This window comes from Globicephala melas, chromosome 1 (assembly GCF_963455315.2).
Source record: "Globicephala melas chromosome 1, mGloMel1.2, whole genome shotgun sequence".
In the NCBI taxonomy this organism is placed as follows: domain Eukaryota; kingdom Metazoa; phylum Chordata; class Mammalia; order Artiodactyla; family Delphinidae; genus Globicephala; species Globicephala melas.
This window is the reverse complement of record NC_083314.1, coordinates 20844545-20861216: the sequence shown is the minus strand read 5'-3', so window position 1 is coordinate 20861216 and position 16672 is coordinate 20844545. Positions and strand designations below refer to the sequence as shown.

At 54.8% G+C, this 16672-nt stretch overlaps 1 protein-coding gene across 3 annotated transcripts in view; it reads left to right on the top strand.

Moving 5' to 3' along the window:
- Nucleotides 1-12460, top strand: part of SUSD4 (sushi domain containing 4) — a 121339-nt gene extending 108879 nt beyond the window's left edge. For 2 of the 3 annotated variants that reach the window (XM_030868383.2, XM_060300217.1), the window contains exons 6-9: nt 4717-4908; nt 5755-5899; nt 8672-9054; nt 10014-12460. In XM_030868383.2, the coding sequence (XP_030724243.1) occupies nt 4717-4908; nt 5755-5899; nt 8672-9054; nt 10014-10042 (749 nt within the window). In that variant the 3' untranslated portion in view covers nt 10043-12460. The remainder of the gene's footprint in view (nt 1-4716; nt 4909-5754; nt 5900-8671; nt 9055-10013) is intronic. The other variant, XM_030868384.2, reaches the window with a different exon arrangement.
- The last annotated feature ends 4212 nt before the right edge of the window (nt 12461-16672 follow it).

Genomic DNA, 16672 nt, shown 5'->3' with positions numbered 1-16672 from the left:
GTGAGAGTTGATGGTGTTTTTCAACAGAGAGAGGAAAGGCCTCACCCAGACACATCAATATTCATTTGTTTACTTATCATCAGTCTTTAGTAAGCCCCAGGAGGGTGGGATCAATGCATTATCTAGTTTCAGTGGTTGTCCAAAAACTGTGTGTTAAGTACATGAATTAAGAAATGAGCAGGGCTTCCTTGGTGGCGCAGTGGTTGGGAATCCGCCTGCCAATGCAGGGGACACGGGTTCGAGCCCTGGTCCGGGAAGATCCCACATGTTGTGGGGCAACTAAGCCCGTGCGCCACAACTACTGAGCCTGCGCTCTAGAGTCCGCAAGCCACAGCTACTGAAGCCCACGCGCCTAGAGCCCGTGCTCCACAACAAGAGAAGCCACTGCAATGAGAAGCCCGTGCACCACAATGAAGAGTAGCCCCCACTCGCCACAACTAGAGAAAGCCCATGTGCAGCAACGAAGACCCAACACAGCCGTAAATAAGTACATAATTTTAAAAAAAAAGAGAGTTATTAAAAAATAAAATAAGCTTCCCAAATTTATAATTAACACTTTGATTGGCTGTTCCTTCCAAGTTTAAAGAACACTCCCGACCCTCTACCCCTACCAGGATGCACGGGTGAGGGGGGGGTTTCCTTGCAGCAAAGCTAATGGCCGGCCAGGTGCAATCACTAGAAACACTGCACAGTGTGAAGATAAATGTTTCCACTTAGGGGACAAATGCATCTCTATTAGCAACCGATTATGACAGTCTCAGAATCAAAGCCTCTACCGTGGGTGGTTTTTATCTGGCCTCTGAGAAAACCTGCCAGTGAGATGCTTCCAGATTCCCTCCAGGAACGTTTGGGGCCAGCCTGGTGCAATCCACGTATCCTGATTGTACAGCGCGGGCACTCAGCAAGTTCAGGCACCAGTAATACTAAGCGTTGTTATTTATTAAGTGCCTACTGCATTCCAGGCTTTCTAATCCTCGCGACAACCCGAGGAGTTAGGAATTGTTGCCCTGACTACACGGACGGGGAAGCTAAACCCCCCAGAAGTTAAACAAGCTGCCTAACACCCTGCCCCCAACTCAGCGGTATAGAGCTGGGATTTGAACATGAATTTAGGGCCCTCCATGCCCGTGCCAGGCTGCACACGCTGTACCACCCCCCTCCCTTGTCAAATGCAGGGTCCGGTCAGCCCAGGCCTTCCTTAGCACATCAGGGACCACCTGCCTCAGGGTTAAGGCAATGATTTGAACAGTCCTTTATCCTCCAAGTGAGGAAAAATGCTGCTGAAAACTGTCAGGTGGAAAAAATTGCACAACATGAGAGCTGTGAGTTGTTTTATGTGGGGCCAGATGAAGACTATAGCCTGGGAGACAGGCTCTCAGATGGCTCTGAGGAACTACTCCGAAGAGGTGGGAGGAGGGCGGTACACATGTGATTTTGGTGACGGGGGATACATACAGTCAAGCTCACATCTTGGCAGAAGGCTGCAGCTAGTCACAAGGAGACGTCTCCATGAACGGTTTTAGTGCTTTTCTAGATGTGAGAAGGTGCAAGAAATTGGGCTCATAAAATCTGAAAATATCTAACTGTCTGAAGGCCTGTTCTGCCAGTTTTCCCCAGAGCACAGAGCGCCTCATTCCTGATCTCCACCCCGAACTCCTTTCACGGGGTGTTGAAGGTCAGCGACTCCAGTGGCTTAGTGACTTCATTCTTGTAGAACCAGGTGGAGAATGCCGATTTTTAGTCGCCGTAACAAACTTGCATGTATATATTTACAGGGCTTCCTCCGACCTCTCATGACGTTCTCTGGGCCTTGAAAATGCTCTGGCGATTTTCTCACCCTGTGGGGACTCCCGGGCATTTGTCTGGAGGGCAGCTAGGAGGAGGGTCCTGCCGCTCTTGACCGTGGAAAGGACCTACTCTCCCAGCAAAGGTCCAGCCTCCCGTGAGCCGCTGCAGTGCTGGGGGGCAATCATGGGAGGTGCAGAGGAGGGGTGGACCCCCTGTGGCCACACGAGCCCAGAAGCCCTGGAGGCCTCCAGAGTGGAAGATATTCCTGTCAGGCTGGCTGCACAGCGGACATCGAACCTCCCCTTCACTCTGGAAGGCAGGGCCTCCTTCAGCCCAGGAAGGTGGCTCTGAGAGCCCAGTGGCCTCCCTCACTGGGCAGGGAGCCAGACACTTCCTTCCCTGTGCTCTGCACAGAGGGGCCTTTGGGGAAGGAGGGGCCCTTGCTGCAAACCCCTGCTGGCATCCCAGGACCAGCTCAATGCTGCTGGTACCTTTTCTCTCTCCCTCCTTCTCGTCGTTCCCTTCCCTTTCCTCTCCTGCTGTCTTGATCGCCTACTGGGGATGCTCATGGAACACCCTGGAGGGAGTGGATTTGGCAGGAGCCCCAGTTTGTGGAACTAGAAATGCACTGGGTGACGGGACTCTGTGGCCATGGGCAACTCTGTGGAGGGCATGCATCTGCTGGGACGGGAGATGCCCTGGGCTGGCGGAAAGCCAGAGCTCCGGTCCCGACTCTACCAGTGTCTACCTGTGGGACCCGAGGCGCAGTCACCTGCCAGCCCCCATTCATGGAGAACGCTCTGGGCCCGTGGACCTCAGACCCAGTCCTGGCCCTTCCCCTGCACCACCACCCCCCGGTCCGCGGGCTCCTCGCCGGCTTTGTCCAGAGGGAGTGAGGGCAGGTGCCTCGCTGCCCCGGGGCATCTCCAGCAGTGCCTGAGTTTCCGCGGCCTCCATCTCCTACAGGATCACCTCCGTGGCTCCAACTTACACGGGGGCCCGGCCACTAGCACACCTCCGTCCCACCCGCCCAGGGGCAGTAGTGGCTTCCCTGCTGCTGCTCATCTCAGGGGCCTCATCATCCACGTAGGTTTTTCCATCACCTGCGGAAGCAATTGCCTCGTTACGACCCCTCTCTGTAGATGCCCGGTTCCTGGTTATCCCTGACCGCCCACTTACATCACGTCAGCTCAGAACTGAGGCCTGGCCAGCCTTCCCCAGAATAACCCTCAGATGCTCCCATTTTACAGATGAGGCCACTGAAGCTCGGAGATGAGAAGCAACTTGTTCAGGGTCATCCGGCTCGTGAGGAGCTGAGCCAGAACTCAGCCCGAGCTCCTACCCACTCCTCCAGCTGCTCCTGGAGACCTTGACCTCTCTTAATTTTAATTTTTTTTTTTTTTTTTTTTTTGGTACGCGGGCCTCTCACTGCTGTGGCTTCTCCCGTTGCGGAGCACAGGCTCCGGACGCGCAGGCTCAGTGGCCATGGCTCACGGGCCCAGCCGCTCCGCGGCATGTGGGATCTTCCCGGACCGGGGCACGAACCCGCGTCCCCTGCATCGGCAGGCGGACTCCCAACCACTGCACCACCAGGGAAGCCCGACCTTGACCTCTCTGAGTTTCTGTTTCCCTGACTCTGAAAAGAGCCAGCAAGATCTGCCTCATGGCATTGTTTGCAGGATGAGAGAGAGTGTCTACAAAGAGCCTCTTGGCCCCAAGCCATGGGACACCCCCACTGGGTGGGCCCACCTTGCTGACCAGCCCCAGTGCCCGGGTTGCTGCCAGATGAGGGCTCCCGACACACATTCCCACGGCCCGTGTGGGGCGGGCAGCTCCCTGCAGATGTGGCTGCGTGGGGAGAGCTCTGAGGCCTGCCTGTGAGTCTCCACTGCCCAGCGCTTGGGTACCCCTGGGAAGAGGCTCAACAGTTAACTCTCTCCCTTTTTTGGTCAAAGCTCGTAGCGGTTTCCATAGGTGTGGGTTTGAAGCTGGCCTCGGTAGTCTGGGCTTTGATTGTTTCTTGAGGAGTGTTTAAGGGCGGTTCTGAGGCCTCGTCCAGGAAAGAGGGCTCTTTGCGGGAATCAGTGAACAAGCACTAAACTCCACGAAAACCATCTTTCTGGACCCAAAGATAGAACCGTTCTTACCTGACAACCCAGAGTTTGGGTTCAAGAGAGGCAACTGAAAACAACTTTTTCTTCCCCTAAAATCATAGAATATGAGGGTTAGAAAAACCATAAAACACGATCAAGGGTAGAATAAACTTCCATTTTACAGAGGAGAAAATCAAGGCTTACGTTTGGTTAAGTGACCTCTGTAAGGTCGCGTAGCATATTGGTGGCAAACCAGGCCCAGGCCCCGAGGCTCCTCCGTGCTGGCCAGGGGGCCTATGACTGGGAGGCTGTGGCCTGGGCCTGCATGGAGCCAGCATTGGCCAAACCCCAGGAGGGCATCTGAGGATCAGGTTAGGCACACCCAGGGATTTGGATGGTCCCAAATTTCTCCCATAGCCACAGGAACAGGCTCAGGATAGCTGTTCCTTTCAGCGAAGATTTTGTCCATAAATATCTCAGTTGTATTTACTAGGTTGTCTGGCACGTAATAGCATGCATTATTAATAGAACAGCTTAACACTGTCTAGTAAGTAGGCATACTCTTTGCGGTGTAAAACAAACCTCTCTTTTACGGTGTACTTTATAATGCCACGTGACAGCGGCAATGCTCAGAATCTTACTGCAGGCTTCCGTCTGACCTCACGTGAAGGGACAGACGAAGGGACTGTCTCGGGGACAGCTAATCATCACTAGTCCGATGATTCACGTATCAGTGCATCTCTGAGGGATGTGTTCTCCGAGCTCAATCTCTGTTTTGAGGGTCCAGACGGGATAAGCATGTGGTTCTGAAACTTATTCTCCCCCACTGCCCAAGTCTGTCCGCTACCTCCCGTGGTGAGTCACGGAGATTTCATCTGCCACCCGCGGCCATGTGAGCGCTACAACCACGGAACCGTGGTGGAGTTCTACTGCGATCCCGGCTACAGCCTCACCAGTGATTACAAGTACATCACCTGCCAGTACGGGGAGTGGTTTCCTTCCTATCAAGTCTACTGCATCAAGTCAGGTGAGCACTTCGAGGGCGTCCCTGGACGGTCCAGGTTCCAACTACTCACAGTGGCGGGTGGCTGTGTCCTGAGCCCCGTCCCTCCTCCCACACGCCCTCCCCCGTCACATGCGGTGTTAGGGACTGGATATAGAAACTCATCTTTGTGGAGACATGCGGCTGATACTTCCAAACCCTGTTCAGAGGGTCAGGAGTATTAACCCGCCCATGCCCATGTTACAATGCTGACCCTCTGAACGGGTCCCTAGACCCCTAGCAACCATGGAAGGACCTGGCCTCTGTGCACTCTGTCTTCTCCCAGCCTTGCCCCCTTCCACTGACAAGGACACAGGCCCATGGGTGTGACCCAAGCGATGCATGACTCAGCCTTTCTCTTCCACTCCAAGATGCATATCAGAACACAGATGATACGATGGTGGGTAAAGCCTGCTCTCACTTCTAAAAACGTAAGCCACGTGCAAGTGTCAGTGCTTCCTACTTAATAACACATTACTAGCAAACCGTCCTCACCCCTGGTCTCAGAGCACCCGGGTACTTACCACCCGTGCACATCCGCCCAGCATCTCCTGCCCACCCCAGTCCAGCCCGCTTGCCCCGGCTTTTTCCAGGTGTGGCCACGGCCACCTGCCCCAAGCAGGGGCGATGGCTGCCCTGGAGGCAGCAAAGGGGGGCGGGGAAAGCATTTGTTAACACAGCGCATCTGGGGGCCCACAAATGGTAACGTGAACCGGTGCGGGTGGAGTGCGGAGAAGTAGAGAAGGCAAATCCCTCAGACGAGCACACAGGAACCCCAGCGCCCGTCATGGCCTGGGAGCGTCACAGCTGCTTTGTCCTCTCTCACGGCAGAGCAAACGTGGCCCAGCACCCACGAGACCCTCCTGACCACGTGGAAGATCGTGGCGTTCACGGCGACCAGTGTGCTGCTACTGCTGTTGCTTGTCATCCTGGCCAGGATGTTCCAGACCAAGTTCAAGGCCCACTTTCCCCCCAGGTCAGTGCAGCCCATGGCCGCCTTGGGTCAGGCTCAGTGCAGCCACCTTAGGCAGCAAGGAGAAAGGATGGTCAGCCTTGATGAGTGCAGAGTTGAGCTTCTAAGGGGGAATAGGGGAGAAAGCAAAAACATTCGCCTGGGAGGTTTTGGGGTGTCTGGGGTCAGAACACCAAGCTGGAGACAGACTCATTTCCCTCTTTCTGCCCCGCCACCCGTAAGCCCCTATCTCCCTCCTTCCCGGGATAAACATTCTCGAGGCAGGCATTGTAGGGGGTGCAGAGAAGGGGAGCACAGTCAGGGCTGCACACCCTGCACCTCCCACCCCCAGGGGTCCCCCCATTGCCCACTATGTGCCTGCAGCTCTAGAGTTACGTACCTTGGAGCTTCCAGGCCACAGGGAGGGTAAGAAATACACAGAAGTAATTAGGGACAAGGTCCAAAGTGCGTGACCCAACAGAGGTTCAAAACCGGTGTGCAAAACCGTGGCAAGTCTCAGGAAGGAGAAGAGGCTCTGGATGGGAAGCCAGGACAGGGCTGGTGAGCTGCTGCCTCCAAGTAGGGTCTGAGCTTTTGGAGTGGGACCTGTGGGAGGGCGGGGGCGGGACGGGGGGCAGTCTCCATCCTCCTGGGCTGCACAGGGGAGCTTGGGTCAGTGTCTTCATCCTCCCTGTCGTCATCACCAGAGAGGAGCTTGTCAAAGTCCCTCAGAGGCGGTCTGGTCCTCTCAGTGCCCAGGGCAGCCTGTGGCCCTGCCCCTCCGACGCTGGCCCCTTGCCCAGAACCGAGCACACCAGCGCCTTCGGAACCAAGAGCCACCCAGCACTGCTGCTGGCAGGTCACTGTTCCTGGAAGGAGAAGTCATTTAGAAAGCACAGGGATGGGCTTCCCTGGTGGCACAGTGGCTGGGAATCCGCCTGCCGATTCAGGGAATGCGGGTTCGAACCCCGGTCCGGGAGGATCCCGCATGCTGCGGAGTGACTAAACCCATGCGCCCTAGAGCCCGTGCTCAGCAACGGTAGGGGCCACCGCAATGAAGAGCCGGCGCGCCACAGCAGAGAGTAGCCCCGGCTCGCCGCAACTAGAGAAAGCCCGCACGCAGCAGCGGAGACCCGACGCAGCCAAAAATAAATAAATAAATAAATTTATTTTAAAAAAAAGAAAGCACAGGGATAAGTTTGTGAACGTGAAAAGGAAGTCAGGGCACCGAACATCATAGGATGCTAGCAGCCAGGGCTCCCAAGGGAATCAAGTACGTCCTTGGATTCCTGTGCCCATGTCAGAGTCTTCTCATTTGGGGACCTCATGCTTCAGAAAAGAGCATTTGTTTCTGACACAGGGACAAACTGGCCCCCGGGGTCGTGTGTACCACGCCTCTGGCAAAGAGCGTGTTGCTTAGTGGAGGAGGCGTCTGCCGGGGACTCACCGCTTCCCACTCCGCCCTCCAGGAAACTCACTCGTGCCTCTCACACTCCCAGCCAGGCGCAGGGCTGGGAAGCAGGCGGGGCTGCTGAAGAAAGCACCACGCACCTTTTCCCCTCAACCTCCCGCCCCCAGGACAGCCTCATCCCACGTAGCAATGCCCCCACCTGGCGGCAGGAGCCCCCCAACCTGCAAGCACCCCACTCTCCCAGCCGGGAAAGTGTGCTAGGTCGGGGGTGGGTGTGCGCCTACATCCACGCCAGGCCCAGAGTGTGCGGACACCATCCTGGGGCCACAGCCAAGCTCCAGCTGAGGTGACAGAATCTTCTTTCCTCTCCAACCTGCCATCCGCTCTCTCTGTCTTCCCCGTTACTATTTATGGGTCAAGGGACCATGTCCTATCATTGAGCAATTAGACTAGCGAAAGGACCTAAGGGTTATAAGGAGAAAGCTGAACTACATATTGTGATTTATAGTACACTGGAGCACTTGAACGTGGCCTGTGGAGCTATTTTTCTACATAGGCTTGGGAACAAAGTTTCCAGGATAGAGACTAAATATTAAGATGTTTTAAAAATGGTCCCTAGGGAATTCCCTGGCGGCCCAGCGGTTAGGACCTGGAGCTCCCACTGCCAGGTTCGATCCCTGGTTGGGGAACTAAGATCCTGCAAGCCACGTGTGTGTCAGCGTAAGGGAACCCCCGCTCTGGGCAGCACAGGCGGAGCTTAGGTTCAGGTGGCTGCTGGGTCGGGGGGTGGCTGTGAGCCCACAGACCCGGAACAGGTAGTGAGATGGTGTTCAGAGTTCCTTTTTTTTCTGTTGTTGTTGTTTTTCTGTCTTGACTAAAAGTGAGTGATTTTTATACCGTAGCAGAAAACAAACACGAAGCATGTGAAGCACAGGGGTAAATGAAAGGGGCATCAGGGTCCACGGTGTCCCAAGCTTTTAATGGTACTGTTCCGTTTCCAACAGGCTTCCTCAGGGACACTGCAGGGGCACATTGGGGTGCTCGGTTGGAATGGGCCACAGAGTCCCCTGTTCTCAGGTTTATGACCATAAGGCCAAGGCCAGAGGTCCAATGGGGGGAAAAAGGAAGGATGAGGAGATACTGGAGCCCAGAGGCGGCAAGAGGCCAGGAGGGAAGCAGGAGGAGAAAACCTCTCCTGTCCAGAGTGTGGCCCTGGTGGACGCAGCGTCTGCCGGAGGGGACCGGGCAGGGAGGCTGGGTCTCCTGCACCACCTCCTCCCAGGGCTCCGCAGCCCCCAGGACCCCAGCTGCAGTGGGGGGCACTGTGGCCTCGTTCCCGGGGTGACCTGTCACCTGACAGATTAGCACCACTTTCCTCTCCACAGGGGGCCTCCCAGGAGTTCCAGCAGCGACCCCGACTTCGTGGTGGTAGACGGCGTGCCCGTCATGCTCCCGTCCTATGACGAGGCTGTGAGTGGCGGCTTGAGTGCCTTAGCCCCAGGGTACCTGTCCTCCGTGGGCCAGGGCTGCCCCTTACCCGTGGACGACCAGAGCCCCCCAGCATACCCCGGCTCAGGGGACACGGACACGGGCCCGGGGGAGTCAGGAACCCGTGACAGCGTCTCAGGCTCTTCGGAGCTGCTCCAGAGTTTGTATTCACCTCCCACGTGCCAAGGGGGCACCCGCCCCGCTTCCGACAACCCTGACACAGCTCCCAGCACGGCGGGGGAGGTGGCATCCACCAGCCCAGGCATTGACATTGCAGATGGTAAGCATTTGCCCCGAGGCCCGGGCCACCCTTGCACAGCCCCACCCTGCTCCCAGCTCAGGGCCAAATCAGTGCTACCGTCTCACTCGGCTTAAATTGCATCTTGATCTCTCTGCATGTAGAGGCCGTGGGCAAGGCCGGTTATGGGAAGAAATGATCATCATCTCACAAGTGATGAGCCCATTAACTGAAATTTCTGGAGGCATAAAAGAGCACCAAGCCATCCAAAGTAGAAAGGCCACAGTGGGCGGAACTTGGTTTTCACAGCATCCGTACGATCCAGGATGTTTTCTTCTTTCTCCCTTAATTAGGCAGGACTTCTGAAAGTGGTGCTTGGGATCCAGGTAACACACACGTGCTAAAAGGGAAGACCCAGATGCGGGCACGAGGGCCCAGCCCTGGAGAAGCTCTGGGTACATACAGGTTATGTGTATCAGGGGTGAAGTAAAAGGTGTGTATGTGCCTACTGCAAGGAAAGGCAGGTTGCAGCTCATGGCAAGATAGTAAAACTGCATCAGACTAATTAGGGCTGTGTTTCCCGGGGCAAGGGGACACCAGCACCACTTTACCAATGAGAGCACTCATTCCAGCTTATATTGACAGTAAGTAGCAGTAAGCACATGGAAACGGGGGTCTCCTGGTTCCTCATAGAGTTCCTTTTCTCCAGTACCACCCTGCCTCTCTGTACTTGAACTTGTAACCTTTCGGTTGGTATGACCATTAGGGTGCATGGTTGAAGCCTAACCGTTTATTTTTTATGAGCTGAGTATGAGATTTTCCAGCAAATAACGTTGTACAGAGGAGTTGGTTTATTTGCTTGTTAACTGCTACTTGGAACTTAGCATTTTCTTCTTCTCGCTGATGTGTAGGAACTGTAGACATTTTGCTAAAGCTCACAATTCCAGATCTTTGCGGTGTTTTCCGGTGTATTAGTATAATAACCATCTCTTCTTTTACAGAGATCCCTCTAATGGAAGAAGATCCATAACTGGAAAAAGTCCCGATGATTCTGCTGCCCCTTTGGGGATGGGCACCTTGTACTTTGGAGTGAGGCCTCTGGAGGACAGAGCTTGGGGGGGATGGAGGAAGTTTTCTAATTTATCAACATGGGGACAGTGACACATCGTACATCTCGGACTCAACAGTGGCAGTGGCAGTGCTTTTAAACGAAACTTGAGGATTTGCCAAGACCGGTGAGGAACAAAAAGGATGGGGGGAGACCCTGTGTGGTCCTGGATGAAGGTGTTAAGTGCATCTTGTGCTGCGGAACATGGGACAGACGGTTCCAAGCGTATCCCACCAAATCCCACATCCCGCTGATTTATGAGTACTACCCGCCTCCTCTGAAAGCATGCCACATTATGTAAATCGCTTCTAAAATCTGCTTCCAACTGTCTCTGGACGCCAAATGAGGATGGATCAGCCTCTGCAGGAAGTCTGTGTTGAGCTGCTGGAAGAGTAGCAGAGCGCCCCCTGCAGGCTCCCCAAGGAAGATTCTGGGGTGTCCTTTGGACAGTCTTCCTTGGGCTGGACAACTCTGCTCAAGGCAAGACTAAAGCGGGATGTGGCGGTTCCACTGAGAAAGGAAAAGAAAGACTCAGACAGACTCGGCTTTCTGGAAATTTCTTCAGAAAGTAGAGCTCCTGTCCTCCGTGCTGTCCTTTGGTGAAATATCATCAGTATTTGTATTCATGGTCTAACACACAGATCCACGGCATTGGCTAAATCTTGTGACTTTACACATGGTCAGAGTGTGTTCAAATAGCATCTCATGGTGGAGAAGTAACCAAGGTAATGTTTTGTTTCGGCGTTTTTTTTTGTTTGTTTTGTTTTGTTTTTTGCATACGCGGGCCTCTCACTGTTGTGGCCTCTCCCGTTGCGGAGCACAGGCTCCGGACGCGCAGGCTCAGCGGCCATGGCTCACAGGCCCAGCCGCTCCGCGACATGTGGGATCTTCCCGGACCAGGGCACGAACCCGTGTCCCCTGCATCGGCAGGAGGACTCTCAACCACTGCGCCACCAGGGAAGCCCTGTTTCGGCATTTTTAAAAGATCCCACTTGACAATTTATCTGAGTCGTGAGCCCATCTCCAGTTAACTATTAGGGTTGTTGCCCCCGCTGCCAAACTCAGACAGATTTAATTTTCCAAAACAGAAATTGTATCTGAAAACATATTCCTCCCCCTCCAAATAAAATGTGAGGTTGGATTTTTCCCCCCTTTTGTTTTGTCCTGCGAAGTCCGCAGCCTCCGAAGACAGACAACCCTTCGCTCCTGCTTCCCAGGCCTCCGGCTGTCTCACCCACCTGTCCATCCATCACTCGCACCGCACCCTCCCGGGGCCCACTGGGTGTCGTTCCTAAGAAAACGATTGATAAAAACATTTCCCAAGTCTTGGAGTGTCTCTTCGAATACATGTTGATCTGTGGAGCTGATTCCAACTCTCCTCTGGGTTTTAGACAAATACAATCAAAACTCTGATCCACAAAATTGCTATGCTGATAGAGCGGTGAGGGCTGGAAGCTTGATCAAATCCTGTTTTTTCTCGACACAGACTGATTAAAAATTAAAAAGAAAATGACAGTTTGAAGCGTGGCTTCAATAGTGGAATGGGTTTGGGTAGGCAGGGAGGGGCAGTGGCAGTGATCCCAGGGGATGGAGACAGCGGAGGACCAGAACCAGAGGCTGAGGGAGGGAGGGAACAGGAAAGGGCATGCCCGGCCCGATGCCCTGGGCAGCGGGGCCACCAGCAGCAACAGCTGAGCGAGTGGGTAAAGGTGTTTGGTAATTGTAACATTGTTTAGTGCCGAAAGCTGGTTTTCAGGGATGCTTAAACTCCATCTGGCCAGCTGAAAGACAGACGGCATAGGTGGCTGGGTGGGACCGGGGTCCACAGTTCACTGTGGGCAGCCCACACCCTCCTGCCTCCTGCCCCCTGCCGCCAGCAGCCTTCCCGGGGTGCCTGTCGGGCAGGTCTCAGCTCTTCTCCACGCCACACCTGTCCTCCCCTCCTTCCCTCTAAATGGAGGGTGTGTCTCAGAGACCACCAGGTAAGTGCCTCATTTCCCACCAAAGAAGCCTGCAAGGCTGTCTCTGGGGGCTGGCCTCGCCTCCTTCCAGAAAATGCTCTCCCAAAGCAGAGAGCAGCAGCATGTGAGCCGAGCACAGGGATGCCTCTTCAGCCCCCCACACCTGGGAGACAGGTAGCACAGGTGCAACATACATCCAGGTGTTAGTGTCAACGCTGTTCTAAGCACAGAGGCTGGTAGGAAGGAAATGCCTGCTCAGTGACAGAGTCAGACGAGGTCCAACCGAATTACCTGGATCCTCCCCTCCGTCCCTTTAGTGTCTGGCCACGTCAGAGTTTCAGTCACAAATACTGTTTGCCATGATTTTTTTTTTTCATTATCGTGAGCTTCTGTGGCAGGAAAACCTCCTCATGCTATCCCAAGCACATCATGCTTCTGGCTCTTTTCGTGTAACAGTCCTGGGGGCCCTCTGGGTATAAAGAGAATCATTCTCACCCTGCCCCAGGAATTAGTAGGGATGAGAACACACCGGGCTGTATTGTGAATTGGATGGAGAGAGCCTTCCCCGCCTAAAGTGCTTTCTGCTTTGGGAGAGGGAGGCATCTCCAGGGCAACGGTCAGGAGCGTGCTGAGAACCGGGGTGTTCCAAGGCGTCAGCCTGAGGTGTTTACACAAGTGCCTGTTAGCAAGAACTGCAGGGCAGCAGTTTTCCGGCTGACCGGCTCCCCGTCATACGCACGCCAGGCAGAAGTCACAGGATGTCTTCACACTTCACTTCCATGGAGCTTGTTTTAATTGCAAGGTTGTGATTGGCTGGTGTGGGCTCTTTAGAGCCTTTTCCACTTAATTACAGCCATCCCAGCAGCTGGCACATGGACGGGACTGCCTCCTGCATTCCTGCAGAAGCGTTTTGCCCCCGGGCACACAGCAGACCTGGACGGTTGGGAATGACATGCAGAGGCTCACAGGCCACAGCCTGCCGGGCCTGGAGGCCTCGCCTGCTCCTTTGCTCCCTCCCTCCGCACCTGGCTATGCTAGGCAGCCCTCCTCCCAGGACGTCTGGGTCCCAAGGCAACCCCTGCAGAGTGGTGCGGCATCCCGGGAGAGCCCTGGCTTTGGAACGGGCCATCACCTGCTTCAAAATCTGCCTGTGCCACTAACGGGCTGTGCACTTGGACGAGTTCTTGCCCTCCGCCCCAGACCTCAATTTCTTCATGCAGACACTAGAGATGTTTTACCTCTGCCTCCCCCGCTGGGCTGTAGTGAGGATGACAGCTAATGTAAGTCACAGCGCACAGTAAGCGTCTGACAAATGGCCGCTGCTCTCCACTTGTTCCCCACTGTGAAAGGGGGTGTCACATGGGTGATTTACTCAGTGCAGCTCTAGGCGCCGTTGACGTGCCTTGGTCCCCACCACCCTCCAAAGTGTTTGTAGACAAAGCTTGGTTGGACTGCCCCAAGCAGGCGGGCTGAGATGCTCCATCCTATTCCCCCAGACCCTCTTGCCAGGAGCACCTCCCTGGCTTCTACAAGCCAAGCTTTCCATTGCAGAGGGAAGTTGTCAATCCTTTGGGCATTTGCCTTCCCTCCCAGCATAGCCCTCTCTTGAGTGCTGAAGAAAGTTCTGCTCAGGGAGGGCAGGACAACCTCAGAAATTCCTCCAAGGACTCTGAAGGGCTCAGATCACCTCCACAGGCAGCCCTGTAGATTAACACTAACCCGCTCCCCTAATTTTATTGTCTATTTTGAATTTAAAGCGTAAAAGTTAATGTCCATGCATTTCCAAGGTGATAAAGAGAGAAGTTCAAGGGAAAGATGCCCGCTCTGGCAGACAGAACAGGGCTCCGGGGAGCAGCGGTTACCTGTCAGGGAGGGCGGTTGCTGAGCACGATCGCACTGAAACCGTAAAGCTTAACACAGAGCGTGCAGCGTCCCTGGGGCCACGTTGAACTGCTGTGGCAGGCAGTGTACCGTCTCCACACTGGGCTGGAAAATCAGTCCCTGGGTACCTGCAGTGCACAGTGTTAAGTGGCCAGAGAAGGGCCCAGCTACCTGCATAGGAGCCCAACCTGCCCTGTTTAGTGCCTCATCCACGTGTTCAGAGCCTGCGGGAACTCTGGTCCCCGGTCCTCCGAGAGGCTGGGATAAAGAAACCCGAACACGAGCAGATGCTTTAAGAGCTTGGGGCAAGGGGGATGGGATGGAGCCTGGGGGAAGGAGATTGATACTGTCTTCTTGGAGCCCATAAGAATATTTATAGACCCTGTTCAGTCAATAAATATTTATTAACCACCTGCTATGGGCTAGGCCGGGTCTGCGCTCTCCAGTCCAGTGGAAATAAGGACTGGGAAACCGGCAGATACAAACCCAGAGCTCCGAAGCTAAGGACGCTGGACCCAGACCTGGGCTCTCGGGGGCTGCCCGCGGGCACAGCAGCCCAGCTGGGAGCAGGCTGAATGGGGTGCTCGGGGAAGGGAGGGGAGAGGAGCACAGGCCTGCGGGGAGGTAGAGGAGGGCTGGGGGGTGGGAAATGGGAGAGTAGTTCTGTGCTTCGGGGCCTGGAGCGGGGGTGTGAGGAGGGACTGGAGACGTAACTCAGGACCAGACCCTGGAAGCCTGGTGCCATGTTAAGGAGGCGGGTGGTTCCCTTCGGGGAACAGGAAGTCAGAGAAGGTGTGAAGCAGGGAAGTGCTGGGGTGAGATGGGGGTAGATGAGCAGGTCTGAGAGTGTGCTGCAGGCCTGCTCCATTTTGTGAGGCATGCCGAGGAGTCCCGGACATCTGAACCCAGCTGAGGGTGCCACCGGGTCTTGGGGGATGGGGGACCCTCCCGGCCTCCGGTTCCTCAGCGGTACCGTGAGAGGGTAGAACAGATGGTCTCGGAGCTCTTCCAGCTCTGACAGGGTGAGATGCTCTTTCCTGGATTTTTTTGGCCGTGCCACGAGGCATGCAGGATCTTAGTTCCCCGACCAGGGATCGAACCCGTGCCTCCTGCCGTGGAAGCGCAGAGTCTTAACCACTGGACTGCCAGGGAAGTCCCCACCTGCTACAATTGATGAGCCAATATTGATACGTTAATATGAACTAAACTCTATGGTTTACATCAGGGTTCACTCTTGGTGTCGTCCATTCTCTGGATTTGGACAAACGTACAATGTCTTGTATCCGCCATGACAGGATCATATACAGTAGCTTCACTGCCCTGAGCATACTCTGTGCTCCACCTCTTCATCCTGCCTCCGCTTGGGCCCCTGGCACCCACCGGTCTACATAGTTTTGCCTTTTCCAGAATGTCACAGAGTTGGAATCCTACACTGTGTAGCCTCAGCAGGCTGGCTTCTTTCACTTAGAAATACGCAAGTAACTCTCCATGTCTTTTACATCTCTGTGCTTTTAAAAGGACAACAAGGAAGGCAACCAATTTTCACAACTAGAAACTTCCAAGACTTCCTAGGCTTCTTGGCTCGTGGGCTGGAGAAGAGTGTGAGAAGCCAGGGAGTCAGTCTATTACCAGGTCCCCTCCCCAGGCCACCCAAGGACTCAGGAAAGAACATTCTGCAGCTTCCCTCAAGACCACATTCTGGGGTGTGACAAACTTCTTCCTTATGTCATCCCCTCCGTTTGGCCTTTAACGGAGACGGGGCCACACATGCCCTGTAAACTTTTGCTAACCCCCAGGCTCCAGGGCCCTAGGACGTCCATCTTTCCTCCACACTTTCTAACTCTTTCCACCCCTCAGTTCTCAAGTCCTTCCCACCCCCTCATCAGCTTTAACAGAGAGCCCGTGACGCATCCCTGAGCTGCGTGCTGAGGGTCCCTAGATGGATGCGATGACGGCTACACTCAGGAAATGATAGACCAGGTGGAGGTGTGGCCTGGCAAGTACATGGAGGGGCCACCAGCCCTGCCTGGGGGGCAGAGAAGGTTTCCCAGAGCCAGGGATGGGAGCTCAGACGGTCACTGTTTTGAGCACACAGTAGCGGCTCTTTCCCCTCTGTAGATGCCGACCTCAGTCTAAAGGGACACAGTCTCAGGGGTTTGCTAGCCACGACCTTCCTCTGTTTCAATTTCCCCAAGCGTAAAACATGGAAAATAATAGGACCTGATTCACAGGCGTGTGGGGAGGAACTAACAAGTTCATCTGTGTACAGTGATTCGAGCCATGACCCACTCAAAGGTTGTTTCACCCAGACAGTGCCCCAGACATGGAGTTAAATCTGCCTGCTCGGTGGTGTTGGCTTTCTCCACAGGCAGGTCACGCTGACATTTTCCTCTTTGATTCTTGAACCGTCTCCACTTTCCTCCTGAGACTCCCTCCATGCTCATCGTGGCTAAAGGGGGCCCCTTAGGGCTCAAGTCTCCAACCCACCAGAAAGCAGCCCGCCCTGGCATCATCCAGCTCACTTTCCAAAAGTGTCCTCACCGGTGTCGGGGGAAATGGGAGCAGACGCTCGATGCACAGCCGTCTACAAGTTCCCCTCCACCACGCCCCAGACCAGCAGAAGGGCAAAGCCAGAAAGAGGAATGAAGCCCATCTGGTATAACTTGTTTTTTGTTAACTTAGGATATCACAATGATTTTTATGCACCACC